Source organism: Drosophila persimilis, unplaced genomic scaffold (assembly GCF_003286085.1).
Source record: "Drosophila persimilis strain 14011-0111.01,24,50 unplaced genomic scaffold, DperRS2 tig00000002-arrow-pilon, whole genome shotgun sequence".
Classification (NCBI taxonomy): Eukaryota; Metazoa; Arthropoda; class Insecta; order Diptera; family Drosophilidae; genus Drosophila; species Drosophila persimilis.
The window spans coordinates 19,331,152-19,345,877 of NW_020825289.1; the positions used below are offsets into that span (position 1 = coordinate 19,331,152).

Consider the following 14,726-nt stretch of genomic DNA (forward strand, 5'->3'; position numbering starts at 1 on the left):
AGAATAACCTTTTATCGAATTAAGATTTCACATAGGCCAGCCAAGTAGAAAATTGATTCATTAATGGCCTAAAATTATGTAGGTTGAGCTAAATGTTCGATTTAGCTGGGAATATTCGACGGAAGATAAAAAACGAGGTATATGTAAAATATAACTTGAATTCGTCAGTATATTTACGGTATATTTTGGTATATTTCTGAAGGTCTGGGTCACACTGATCACAATATCACAATAATAATGGTAGGTGTTTTTCTGTAAATTATAAATTATTAAGTTAAAAAGCACCCACAAGCTTTAATTTGTTGTTGTTCGCTCTATTCAATGTGACAGCAGGGGGAATTCTAGGGCAGTTACGATGTCGCAAACGATGAGGCACACACCATAGAAAAAAAAATTAAGCCAAGCAGAAAACACAACAACACGACCAAGAACAGCAACAACACAGCGGAGTTATTTTCGGCCCCAAATCAGAGATTGCGGAAGCCACGGCCCGGACAAGACACGGAAGTTACTCTTAACAGTCGACCCCTCTCGCAAGATCAGACCCTGAGGAGTCATGGCCGCGGTGCTGCCCGAGAACGCAGCCGATCCAATCGCCGTTGCCAATGAAATCAATAACATCAACGGGAACCCGAATGGAAATGGGAACGCCAACGCGCGTAATCGCGGCCTAGGGGGCGGTGCTGGACAGGTACTTTTTACACATGCATACGAAGTGTTTTAAGAAAAAAATAGCTTATCTGTGAACTTTCGCTGTTTAAATTCCAGAACAATATGATGAACATGCGGGATAGGCTATTCCATGCGATCTACTTTCGGGCGGCGGCCGCCTATGCGGAGTTGGTGCCAAGGTAAGAGTCATTGCCCCTTATCTGGTTATCGGAGTAGGTGCACCTATGTGTGTTTATCTATGCTGATTCCCATGTTGTTTTGCAGGAAGGTTCAGCTAACCATCGAGTTCTTGCTTCTGGCCAAAGCACTGGTGTTCTTTTTCACCCTCGTCTATGTGCACAATGCCTTCATCAAGAATCCCTGCACCTGTCTGCAGGAGGTGCAGAACTGGCCGCGAGAAGGTGTCATCAGGCAAGTCCTTGGCGCACGCTAGCCTGCATCTCTTTTTGCTGTGCTAACTGTTGACTTAATTGCAGAGTGGAGATTATTCCCCACCTGGCGGAAAAACGAGCCATTTGGCAGAGTATCAAGCAAGATCAGCAGGTTGTGCGTTCCCTAAAAGATTCATAGTAAGAGCATCCGAAAAGTTACCTAAACCAGTTGTGTGTGAACAAACGCTCTCTGTTGCAGTTACTATGACGTGGGCCCTCAGACTCTCGACAACTACAATAGACTAAAACGCTATGAGGCGATCCTGCGCAAGCTGGGCTTGCCTGTTCGCCCAACCGTTGCCTACAGCAACGAGACCCTGTACTACTACTTCGATGCCATCAACATACTGGACACCTACGATCACCCCAATGCCATACAGCTCAAGAACGAAGACGATGATGGTGAGCAATCAGAAATTGGATTATCTAATTTGAAAATCTCAGCATGAGTTGCATTTTCCACCGTAGATGAGCAATACATTGTGGAGTATTCGCTAGAATATGGACACCTGCGCCTCTCATCGGCCACCCGCAAGCGGCTGCAAATACCTGTGCTCACAGTGCAATTAGATCCCAATACGAACGAGTGTTTCGGTGATAAATTAACACGTTACCTGCTCAAGCGTCTGCTAGGGTAAGCCCCAAACAATCTATAGTTCTTTTTTGGAAGGCATTTTCTCAATGGTTTCCCCATTCTTTTGCAGCTACGATGACCTACTGATGGCGTCGGTGCGCACCATAGCGGAAAAGGAGGAGAACAAGGGCTATTTGCGTAATGTGATCACGGGCGAGCACTATCGTTTTGTGTCCATGTGGTGGGCTGCCTGGAGCAGCTATCCGGCTGCCTTTTCTGTGATGTTGTTGTTTGTAAGCAGACGAAAGTATTACGGAGTATTGGCTAGACTATCTGACTAACTTTTGTATTCTTCTCTTTAGACGTTCTCCGTTTCCATGCTTCTTCGGTACTCGCATCATCAGATCTTTGTCTTTATAGGTAATTATTCTCGTAAGAAAATGCCAGTCCTTGATGCTAAAGACATTTCGTTTCCTTTTCTTAGTGGATCTGCTGCAAATGCTGGAGTACAATGTTTCTGCTAGGTTTCCCATTGCTCCGCTGCTGACCGTTATCCTGGCGCTCGTAGGTGTGGCTATACGAAAATGTGATGCTAATGTGATTTGACATCTAACGTGATGTGTGTACTGTACTGTTCGTTGCAGGAATGGAGGCCATCATGTCGGAGTTCTTTAATGACACTACAACGGCCTTTTACATCATACTGATTGTGTGGATAGCGGATCAATACGACGCCATATGCTGTCACACCAGCATCACCAAGCGCCATTGGCTCAGGTGAGTACTGATTAAGCAACCTCCCTGTCCTCTGTTCACCACTGAATCTTTGCTTTGCTTGTCTGCTCTCTTGTGCAATTGCCCGTGTGCCTTGAGTAAATGACAAATTCAATTACATTAAGTCTGCAATGTGCAATCCTTTTGAGCAGTATTCCATGAGGCTGCTGCTGCTGGTTTTTCTGCTCCTTCTTCTGCTTTTGTCCGGCCATAGATAATAGCTACAACCCAGCATCATCTCGGCCATTTCCATCCCCCACCTCCAGCTCCACAACCGTCATCATCAGCACTTAACAGTTCATTTCGTTTGGTTCGCATATTTTCCTTCTTTACACTCCTTTCCCTGTCGTGCCCTGTCCTGCCCTGTCCCGTACCGTGCTGTCCATCTACTTTCGTCTCGGTTGTTATTTGAAAATTAACTTGGCTTGCGCAAGCCTCCCCCGGGGCCAGAACAAATCGACCAGTACCCACCCCTGCCGTAAATGGGGATTGGATGCCTCAACCGACCGACACACACACACACATAGTAGACACCAGCAAACAGAGAATTTTCATCACTTAAGTCAACAAGCGTAACCCAAGCACCAATCGCCTCCACTCGTGCCGCAACACGGGTGTACTCCGTCCTCTCCATATAGTTCCATATAGTACTGGGTAGCATGCATACCCAGGCGAACCTCGCCATTAGCAAACATTTAAATAAACTCGCTTCTTCATAACAAAGGGGGCAGCACGAGTAAGTGGCACGAAAAAAAGTGGTAGAAATTTAGAACTCCACATTTCCCCGGGTTCGATCAACATTAATGACCACGCACGTCAGCAGCCGACAACCCCATCCAGTGCCTCCTCCTAGGCCCGGGAGGAGGCAGGCTACTTTGCGGTTTATTACGCGCACTTTGCATAATTGAGACCGGCCGCGTCCAGAAAATGCTTCCTTTTTTCGACAACTTATGGACGCTTGGACGCAGGGCTGGCATCAATTTCCACGATGCGCTGAGCGACGACTGTGGGACAGACGGGAGGACCCATCAATAATTCAAAAAGACACTTGAAAATTCCCTTTTTATTCGGGTAGCAAAGTCTGAGGCTCTGATGCTCTCAAGCTCCTCTTGATTATGAATTCATGCGCATGCAAGCCTCCTCCTCAATCAGTGGTCACCCTGCCGCCTTCTGGTGTTGATTTTGCGTAATTTGCGCTAAATTAAAAGGCTATCAGTGTTTGGCCATGTACAAGAAGCGGCTAGCCGGGGGTCCTCAGCGACCACTTGTCGTATTTATATTCATTAAAGATTCATTGCCGCGCTCTCGGCTTATTTTTGTTGAGCTTTGACTGGCATTGCCAGGGGCAGGGACAAGGACAGAGACAGGTACAGGCACAGGCAAATGGCCGAACAAAATAATCAATTACGAGAGAAACTAGGCTACGAATAAATAATTCATATTGGTAACTGAAAAGTTAAAGGGACCGCAGACATTGCTGACTGTTTCTGGAGTGTTTCTCCGATATGCGTGCAGTTTTCATGCTAATCTCCGATTGCTGCTGGCCATAAGAAAGTATCTGTTTTGCGTGCCATCATCTTGGCCTCTAGCTCCCCCATAACTCATCATTTGCTGCCGGAGATTGTCAAACTTTTCCAGAGAGAGCAAAACTTTCGTATGCAGAAATATCCAATTGCAGTCTGTGAAATCCGAAATCCTTTCTATGCAATTCAAATGGCAAACAGTATTCAATATCAGACGACTGGGACTGCTTCTACAGCCCCTTGGGGGTCATGTGCTTTAAGTAAAATTAATTTCGTGAAAAGTCGAAACATATGGACGGTGCCCAACGACGGGTAGACATACAAATGTGTGGGGGCGTGGCATGGGTGTGCGTGTGCGTGTACTCTTATGTACATACATATGTATGTATGTTCTGGTACGGTTTAATTTTGCTGTTATTGACTGCCCGGAGCAGTTGAAGGGGTCTCCGTGACTGCTTTTTCCAGCTGCTGCTGCTACTTCTGGGGCTGCCTCGACTGTTGTTGGTCCTGCGGTTATGGGTTACAGGGCCGGGGATTGCTTGTTCTGGTGCTTCCTTCCTGACTTCCTGCCAGTGCTGCTGCTGCCTCTGCTCCTTCTTCTACCTTCTACCTTCTCTGCTCTGCTTCCTTCCGTATTTGCCCGCCTGTTTTTGTGGTAAAGTTGGTCTGGGATCCCAGTCGAGTCGAGTCGAGCCGGCTTGCATTGAAGTTGGCATAAAAGACAAACAAGCTTGCGGCGTTTTTCTGCTTTTTAGCCACGAGTATCACTTCGTCCTCGCAGACCTCCCAGAACACCAACCTACCTACCCCAACCAACAACCCACAACCCCCAGCCGGTATTAATTTCATTGCATAGACTAATTTGTGTACTTAAACTTTGCTAAGAGTTGCAATCAATGTGAATTGCAGAGTGCAAATTTCAAATGGAAAATGGTAAATGGTAAATGGCAATCGGCGGGCCATTGCAGAAGCCCGATGGCAGACGGCAGACGGCAAATGGCAGATGGCAGATGGCAGCTTAAAACTGTCAAGTGGCCAACTTACACTTTCCGAACCATCCACATCCAGAGTGCGTACCTCCTGAACTTGAGCCCGCCCGAAACTTCTGCCTCTTACCCTTCTGTGACACCACACCACCTCCCCCTGCCAGTAGCCGGCGCCGCTCTATTCGCTCTAATTGACTTTTAAGAGACTTTAAAGGCATCAAAGGAGAGGCCGTTGGGGGCTCTGCTTAATCGCCGTTTAACGAGCGAGAGCCGGAGTGAATGCTCCCCCCAAATAAATACAGATTTACTTACGAGTATATACACTCGTACTGTATATATACATATATATGTATGTATGTATGTACGTTTAATAAGCCCCTTCCAACCCGTTTCTGTCAATTTTTCTCCTTTTACTGTTGGCCTGCGGCTTCTTGCGGCGCGTAATGCTTCTTTTGTGCTTAAATCTGGTTGCCAGGCACGGGGCAGACGACACGTATTAAATGAGCTGCAAACGCATAGGAAAAGCTAAAAGAAAACACCTGACTCCCAGCCAAAAGAAACACCTGACTCCCACTGATTCCACGAATGTCCCCCGGTCTTGCTTGTGCCTTTGCCTTGCCCTTTGCTGCTGGCTATGAATCCGAATTGAGTCTTGCGCAGATTGTTTGTCGCGTCAAAAAGCTGAGGCTGAAGTACGAAGCTGGGAAGCTGGGAAGTAACAGTAAAAGGTACGGCCAGGAGCAGGACCAAGACACTGCCGGCGCGGCATCAAAGAGCAACTGTTGTCGGCGGGCAAGTCAAAGGGGCGGCATTGACTGCCACTGGGTGGCTGACTGATGGAGGAAGAGTTTGAGGCGGTCACAGTAGCGCGTTTCGAGTAGCTCCTGCGCGCCTTCTCCTCTTACGGCTGCCGTCCTGTTGTTTACACGCTTGTTACGCTAACAAACACTCTCACAGGGGCACACCTCTACACGCATATATATTCGATATATATGTACATATATATATAATGCTCTGCGGAGCTGCTATTCCTGGCTATTGTTACTGTCCTGGTCCTGTGTTCTCGGTTCTGGGTCCTGGGTCCTGGGTCTTGCTCTCAAAGGTGGCCACGGTGTCGGCGGTATTGGCCTCGACATCAACGGCATTGGCAGCCATGGTGAAGGGGTTCTGGTCGGGGGCTAAGCGCTGCTCTGCCCGTTTTGGTGTTGATTGAGATCATGTTACGCAAAGTATAATTGCGTCAAGTTTGTTTTTCTGCCATAACTTTTGTCCAACCGCCGTGCCGACCCTCCGACCCTCCGACCCTCCACATCGGCAGATGTAGCCCCAAAAAGGGGGAAGCTCCTCCTTCTCTTCGCCTCACCTCCCCTCTCTGGCTGTGTGTGTGTGTGTGGGTGGGTGTTCGAGTGGTTGTTGTTCAAAGGTGCAGTTGATGAGCGTTCCATAACGAGGCGAAATCGCTTCATTCTTATGTGTATACAAATGTATGTACCTACTCCGTGTTTTGTTTGTTTGTTTCTGTTTCAATTTCAGTTTCAGTACCTCCTTCTGGCTCTGTTTTATTCGTTTGCTAACATGGCGTATGCGCAACGTGTCTTTATACACGCTCAGCCATCCACAGGCCCTGCTATCAGCTGCCTGCCACTGCCACTGCCACTGTTTGCATATGCGCCATTTCTATTACAATTTATGCACGAAAATGGGTCGTTTTCACGCATTTAACAGCACGAGGCCATTGAATTTAAGAAATGGGCCACGAAGCAATATAACCTATGATGTTTGCTTTGCTGGTCCTGTCATCAAATACTTCAGTTTTTTGCGATATTTTAATTAATTAATTAAAGCAACGAATTTTGCTGACATCTTTTTTTGTGTTGTGAAAAAAAGGGTACATTTGCAACCAAAAACCTGGACACAATGTACTGTACTTTTCACTCTAATTTGTATGAAAAATAATTCCAAGAAATCCCATGATATAGTGCCAACCAACTACACCAGATATTTCTCAGAACTGTTGATGTCTCTAAATAGAGTTCTCAAGAAAATGGGAGCACTATTAATTAGGTCTCCGACTGGCAACAGTTGCAACAACATTCAAAGAGTAAACTTATCGAGTTCCTTTGCAGGGGAATCTATTTTCATTGAGCTGCATGGAGGTGGGCTAAATGCAGCCTTCATTCTTTTCACTTGAATTCTTTCAATCGCTGGGATTAAGCGAACACAGCACAGAGCATTCCCACGCATCCCACAGATCCATGCATACGTATATCCCGATATGCAATCCAATATGTAAATGCCATTAAAAGCATTATAGAGGAGCAAGAGAAATAGAGGGGGTCCTTACAAGCTCATTGAACACTTTAACTATCACGTATCGCGTGCAGGTGCCGGTTGCCCCACAGCTTTATCCCGTCTGCTGTTTGCTTGCAACAAATAAACACTTATGACGCAGATCGGATCATCGTCAGGGGCAGCACCAAGCACCAGCAACAGCAACAGCAACAGCAAGAGCCACACTTCACAATTGCTGGGGTGGGGGGCAAGTTTCAGTACCGCTGCCGGTGCCAGAGCCGTGGTGCTTATTTAACTAGACACATGCAACAGTTGTCCCCACTGCCGCACGCCATTTACCCCACTCCTACCCCAACCCATTTCCGCTCGGGTCGAAGGATATGAATGCCGACAGTATTTGCGTGGCGCACATCCGTCCCGACACGTCCTAGTACAGTGGTTCAGAGTGGCCTCAAACTGATTAAATCTTAGGTACAGGCTATTTAATATCGGTTATCTTCGAAAAAGATAGAATCAAGTTTGGAAATCTTACCAATCGGTATTGGGACTCGGATTTCATCTGCAAGAAGCATGCCGTTTTTCCCTCTTGCTCCACTGTGGCTCTGCACTCTATGGGTAAGTGGGAGTGGGACAGGAAGGATAAGAGTAACAAGAAGAGTTGGAAGGGCGACGGCAAGGGGTAAGGGGCAAGGGGCAATGGGCTAGGCAAGGCGTTGCCTTCTTGTCAACGCTACGGTACATTAGGAAAGCGAATGAAACGGAAACGAACAAGCGATAAGTGTTGTCTACGTGTCTGCTGCTCGCTCTTCCGCCAGCAGCCCCTTCCTGCTTATGTGTGTACGAGTATGTGTGTGTGCCGGCTGTAAGGGTGTGTATGTTCGGTGGGAAATTGAGGAAATTGCTGGGAAGCTCTTCGCTTGCCTTAGCTGTGGATGTAGATGTGGCTGTGTCCATAATGCTCCTCAATGCTCCCCGGCTTGCGCAGTGCCCTGGAAAGGCTAAGAGTCGTGTGTCTTCATTTGTCGCTCGTGGATATTGATGGTTTCTGCTGGTTTTTGTGTTGGTATTTGGCATTAGTGCGGGGCATGTGGTGTGTCAGTGTATCAGCGTATCAGTGTGTGTGCACACAATCAACTCAAATTAAATTCAATAACATAACTCAATCATGGCCATGCCCATATGCCCCCCATGCCCCCCAGCCACCGTCTTCGAGAGTCGTTGTAAAAATAAATTAAAGTTGAATTCCGCTGGCCACGCTGGCAGCGCCAAAGGTCCTGTTGTCAGGGCTCTATCCGTCCGTCTGTCCTGTCGTTTGCTTGGACATTGCTTATCAATGCGGTGGGGGGGGGGGGGAGGCGTCCGCTTTCGTTGTCATTATTACTGCCTCTGTGGGATGTAGCTGTTGTTGTTGCTATGGCCATCCATTGTGTTTTTTATTTGTTGTCTTTGGCGAACAACAATTCAACTAACAGCGCCAGCAATTATTTATATTATTAAATCCTCTTGAGTGTTTTCCTACCCTCACTCCGCCCTTCCTTCCGCCCTTCCTTCCGCCCTTCCTTCCGCCCTTCCTTCCTTCCTTCCTGTGGCCATTGTTGCTTCCGCTGTTGTCCTGACAGTCGGCCGTCCTGGATATTTGTCCGCTTCAGCGACTGTTGCTTGTTACACTCTTATGTCATACTCCCAGAACCCCCTCTGCCACACGTCTGACCCATTTCTTCATGGCTTATTTTCGGCACAGCAACAGAAAGGAGCCCTCGAAGAAACGGCAGCGGAAAACCTACACCGAGAGAGTGTGGTTAGGGGGGGGAAAACTAGAAAAATAGAAAAACAGAAACCAATATGTTTTCGCTTTTTATTTCTGTCAGCTAAATACAATATTATCGAATGATAATCATCATTGTCGCTTTCACCCAACACCCCCGACACCCCCCCGACAAGCCATCCGACCCATCAGACCCGTTCCAACCGCTGAAGGTTGATGAGGGTTTGCATTTGATCAGCTTTAAAATGGATATAGTCGGCGGTGTGTGTACTATCTTCTTGGATTGTTGTTCGGCGGCGGCGCTAAATGGCTGACACGTTGGGACACCATTTTGGCGGGGCAAATACAAAAAAGGCTACTTTTATGCCAAGTGGCAGCAGATGCTGAAACTTTTATGAACCGGAATTCAAGAAAGTATATATTTAGAGGGTACAAATTGTAGTGATTTAAGATTCCACATACCATCATTTGGATGCAGCAAACAGACTCTAAATTGAAGCTTTAATCCGTATGAATCCTACCTAGAATACTATTACGTTTATGTTTTGTTTAATTCCTTTTCAGGTTCTTCTATCTGTACCATTTTGCATTCTATGCGTATCACTACCGCTTCAGTGGACAGTACAGGACCCTGGCCCTGCTCTCCTCGTACCTCTTCATTCAGGTGGGTTGCTACCTGCGGGTATGACGCATAATGAATGCGTTATGCAACGCCTGCTCCAGGGGAGTGAATGTTTGCGCCTGTCAAGTGCATGACAAATTACCCATTGTGGTATTGTTTCCCCTTGCCGACTCACGTGTAGACCGGAGCCAGCTCACGTGCCAGGAGGAGAGACTGACGACAGTCGTTCGTTGGCGACTGAATGAAAGGATGAATCCATGGCTCCATCTCTCCACCGCATAACCGCTTTCGTCAGAGCAAACATTAAATCTGTCTCTCTTTCTCTTGCAGCACTCGATGGTGTTCTTCTTCCACCGGTATGAGCTGCCTGCCATCATGGCACAGCATCAGGTCTTCATCGTCACACGCAACCAGTTGAACCCGGGGGCCGCTGCCGGAGGAGCAGCAGCACGAGGAGCGGCAGCAGCCAGAGTCGTGCCCGTACCCGTGGAGCAGCAGGCGGCCTTCCAACGTGTTATCCACATTATGAATCGTCTGTTCAGCCAACTGGGGGCTCAGCGTCAGCAACGTCAGCTGCAGCAGCCAAGACCCGACGAGCCGCAGAGGCCGCCAGCGGGGGCGGGGGCGGGTGCCAACAACGGTACGGCTGCCGTGGCCGTTGCCCTGGCCAATTTAAGGCGTCTGCCCTTGGTGGGGCAGTTACTGCAGCGTCGCGACCAGTTTCCCACCGTGCGGCGGGTGTTTCTCGGCCACGGCGGCAATGGCCGTATGATGCATGTCCTCTTGCAGCGCGTTAATATGGCTGACATACCCGAATTGCGCAATCGGGTGGCGGCCATGGCCGTCGCCGCTGCCGCCGCCGCAAGCCAGAGGGCAGCAGCAGCCGCAGAAGCGGACGGTGGACAGGCAGGAGAGACAACCAACAGCAGTACTCCAGGAGCAGGAGCCGGAGCAGGAGCAGCAGCAGCAGCAGGAGCAACAACCTCCATTACGGCCGATACAACATCCACAGCCGCAGGTGAGCGTTGGCGATAGTCTTCCCGGCCTTAATTGAGTGTGGTCGGCACACTTCATTGACTTTCCATCTTCGAGGCTTAAACTCTTAACTTTTGGGGCTCGCACTTGTATACCCTCTCAAAGGGCACATTCCTTCTTTTTGCAGAAAAGCGCAAATCAAAATAAAAGGGTACCCAGCATAACTTTGTTGGCAAATGAAAGCTTTTCCTGGCCGGATGAGAAATGGTGCACACCTTTTTCGATATGCCTCGTTTTCCATTTTGAACGCTTTTATATAGAAAGAATATCCCATCTTCGAATAGTTCTTTCTGTGCGGGGGGTTTTTTTTTGTTTTGGGGGCATGGGTGCTGCGAACTGTGTCCGTTGCCATGAAGCCCTTTCTGGCTGTGTGTGAAATCGTGTGGAAGATAAATTCAAATTTGAGCTTCACCCCGACAAACGGGAAAAAATCCTGTACTGTCCATTTTTTACGCTCCGCCATGTGTGGGTGTGTGTGTGTGTGTGTGCCCGTAGCAGCGCAACAGGAAGTACAAATAACGCAATAACCCAATAACAGACGCGTACAGATACGGCGATAAATGCCATCGAAGCGGCATCCTCCTTGGGGCAAACATGAAGCACAGCTAATATCGCCGTATTCGGACCTGGCCAGCAGCAAAGCTGCTCTGTCCGTCTGTTCGTTTGTCCGCCCCAGCGGATCCTTCTGTCCGACTGCGTACAATAATCGTAATATGCATGAAATTATTTCTCAATCCTCGAAAAGTATTCGCTGTAAATGTTTCGCTTGTCATTTCCTGTTTTATTTTCAATTTGCCCTCGAATTCCTTGCATATTCCAGATGTCGAAGCAAATCAGGGACGCAAGGAGCCGTCAAGAGGCATAAATGATGCAGCAGCCCCATCGGAAGCCAAGGCAGTCCAAGGCAACGACACGCAGGAGCAGCAGCAGGAGGGGGAATCGAAAATGGAGGCGCCACAGGAACAGGATGAAGCTGAAACTGGAGAGGGCGGACAAAAGCCAGGCGTATCCAAGATGCTGGAAAATCCAAATTCCGTTGCGGCGGATATTATATATGTGTCGGATAAAACTACTGCGAAGCCAGTAGTGGGAGTGGCTGCCACTCAACAACCAAATCAGCAGCTAACGACCCGAACAGGAACCGGGACCGAGACCGGGATAGAAACCCACATCCATGTCCAATCGCTATCCCAATCCCAATCCCAGTCCCAGTCCCAGCCAAAGGCAAAGCAATTAGAAAATAATTTGCCAGAGTTTCTGAAAGCAGAGGGGGGACTGACAGCAGCGGCATCAGGTGAAAAGCAAAGCTGTCCACTGGAAGCTTATGCCATTATGAATGACCAGCAGGAGAATAACAAGCCGGACGAGGCCGCGACAGGAGCTGATGTAGCAACAACATCAGCAGCTGCCACGTCAAAACAATCTACAGACGATGGGGCTGGAGGAGCAGCAGGAGCAGGAGCAGCAGCAGCCTGGCCAATGATGGATGACAGGCAAACAGTTGATTTTATAGAAGACGACAGGCCAACATCAACAGCAAATTGCCAACTCAATGCTGGCCCAGGCCACAAGGCACAAAGAGAGGAGCAACAGGAGCAACAGGAGCAGCAGAAGCAGAAGGAGCACCAGCAGCTAATGAAAACTCCACCACATACATCAAACCAAGTGACAACAGCAGCAACATCAGCCGCAACATCAGAATAAGCAACGCATTAATGGCCAGGCCCTAACGTCCTCCCATGGCCCTGGGCCATCCCACAGTCAAGCACCACCTCTGCCCCTGATCTTCCCCTTCCCCTGACATAACTAACCGCATAACAAGATGTTATACATAAAAGAACTAGTAAATTTTTAGATAATTTGTCTGGTGTACTTATGTCTGGAGATCAGCCACGACTCACTGCCGCCCACCCGCCCCTGCCCATTCTGTATCTGTGTGTGAGTGCTGGAGCGTGTGTATGAGTGGGAGTGGGTGGGTGGCTGAATGTTGATTGGTTGCCTGAGAGGTGGGTGCGAGAGCGTGTGTGAACTAGACAGAACTCAAAGGTTGAAAGCTGCGTGGACTGCAGCGACTGCAGACGAACTGTGTTATGTTAGTTAAGGAGAGGGGAAGGAGGGCAGAGGGATGTTGGGAAAGTTGTTTGCTTTTTAATTAGGCCAATATAAAAGGGTTTCCGAACCCACAAATACATATTTACACGTACGCATATATACACAAGCACCTAAACACACACACAAACACACACGCAAGCTAGTCGCTTTGTAATCTTCTCGCCAACCTTCTGCCGGCTGCTTTATTGAGAAAAATTCGCGGGCAATTTTTAATTAATTTTTCGCTCCCAACCTCCCAGCGAATCTAGGGATCCCAGGGTCCCGCTAGGCCGCACCGCATGCCCCAATAGACGGAGGGACGGACGGATTCCGGCCCCTGATGCTTGGTTTGAGCACTTTTTTGCCTGAATTTCATTAAATGCCAAGAATTGTCATTTGAAAAATATTTTGTTTGTTTTTTTTTGAACATTATTTGAGCCGGGCACCTACAGCAACCACACTGTGAATATTCATGAATAAAAAAAGGCTTGAAAGTTTGATTGAATTCAAAACTCAATACTCTTTATTGGATCACAATCGAGTCAAATAAATGCGATTTTCTTTGTAATTGTTACTCTTTTAACCCATTTCTTCTTAAGTTCGAGTGGATTTCTGGCAACAGATGCCCATTTACGAGTATATACGAGTATGGATTTGAATTTGTCTGATGTGCAATGAGAGTGTGATTGTGACGGAGATTTCTAGGACTATTCAATAAGCAATTGAGCAGGGACGATGCCCGAAGGCGGTTTACGAGTATAATTCTTAACTATTAATACTAAACTTACACTAGTAGACTACGACTATTTGCTATTGCTAAAACTGTTATTTCTTAATGTGTAAAAATATACGAAACAAAACTCTATAATACTTTATTCGGGAGACGAGGGAGTAAACCGATGGCAGCCAATAACTTTTCTTCAAGATCTTGGCAATTCTATTTGGTTGAAATTTCTAGCTGCATTCCAACCGACCGGGAATATTGTGTCGCGGCCCTCCTGGATCGGATTATAGATTCCGTACTTGATGTCAATCTGAGCACAAACGATCCGGAACAAGGCGGAACAACATTGTTTGATAGGTTAAATTCTAGGGATGAATTAAATCCATCTTTTACATATTTAAAATTTGTTTACTGATATTTATAGCGGGCTGTGGACTGGCTTTCTGCCAATTCTGTTCGCCTGACTCTTGAGATCTGAAATGGCTTGTTTTCCTGAATTTCGAGCGATGAAATCTCTCTCTTTCAAAAGTGAAAGGTCCTGCTAGTCCCTGAAACCAGGAAACCATAGGCCTGACATTGTGCTGACGTATCGAAGCAGGTTGTCCAAGCGGTGAGGTACAGCCGTCTGGTATCCTTTCATCTAGAATCCCCTCCGATCTTTCGTGAACTATCTGTTAGATCTGTGAGACTGGCCCCCTGAGCAATTTGGTACGAAAGTACACTGCTTCATGGCACTTGCCCTTGCCTTGCCCTCCTCCTGTTTGTCCCTGATTTTTCCTTGAACATGGCTCGGGCGCAATCCAGCTGAAAATGGATAGTGATTTGCATAAATGTTAATGGCCGAAGGATGGCAATTTAATTTAAATGAAACATAAACAAATTATGCTCCATCAGCAGTGAGACGAGACTCTCGTCTTGATCTGCATATTCCTGCTGAGGTCTGCGAGTCGCAGTCCCGGCCCGATAGATACTTCTATGGATGGATATACACATATAGATTTTATGGATGCCAAGGCATCATCGTCGATGGGTATTGGGTGTGGGGGTGTGGGCATGTACATAGTACGTATCCGCCGAAAGTTTGACGCAAAAATATGTAAATAGAACAATGCAAATTGTCAGAGCACCGAGTGCTCCTGTGCCAGCTCCTGCTTCAGCTGGAGCTCCAGCTACGGCTCTTTCTGTTCCTGTTCATCCTCCTGCCTCAAGTTGTGCTGTCACTGCGCATTTCTTCCAG

At 47.7% G+C, this 14,726-nt stretch overlaps 1 protein-coding gene across 1 annotated transcript; it reads left to right on the top strand.

Annotated features, from left to right (window-relative positions):
• Nucleotides 1–314: 314 nt before the first annotated feature.
• On the top strand, nt 315–13,630 carry LOC6593124. The gene is made up of 13 exons (XM_026985242.1): nt 315–691; nt 769–851; nt 937–1,083; nt 1,149–1,241; nt 1,303–1,505; nt 1,572–1,737; nt 1,808–1,970; nt 2,040–2,097; nt 2,162–2,245; nt 2,322–2,454; nt 9,582–9,681; nt 9,970–10,657; nt 11,495–13,630. The coding sequence occupies exons 1-13, from the start codon at nt 557–559 to the stop codon at nt 12,376–12,378; spliced, it is 2,937 nt and encodes a 978-aa protein (XP_026841043.1). The 5' UTR covers nt 315–556; the 3' UTR covers nt 12,379–13,630.
• Nucleotides 13,631–14,726: the final 1,096 nt, after the last annotated feature.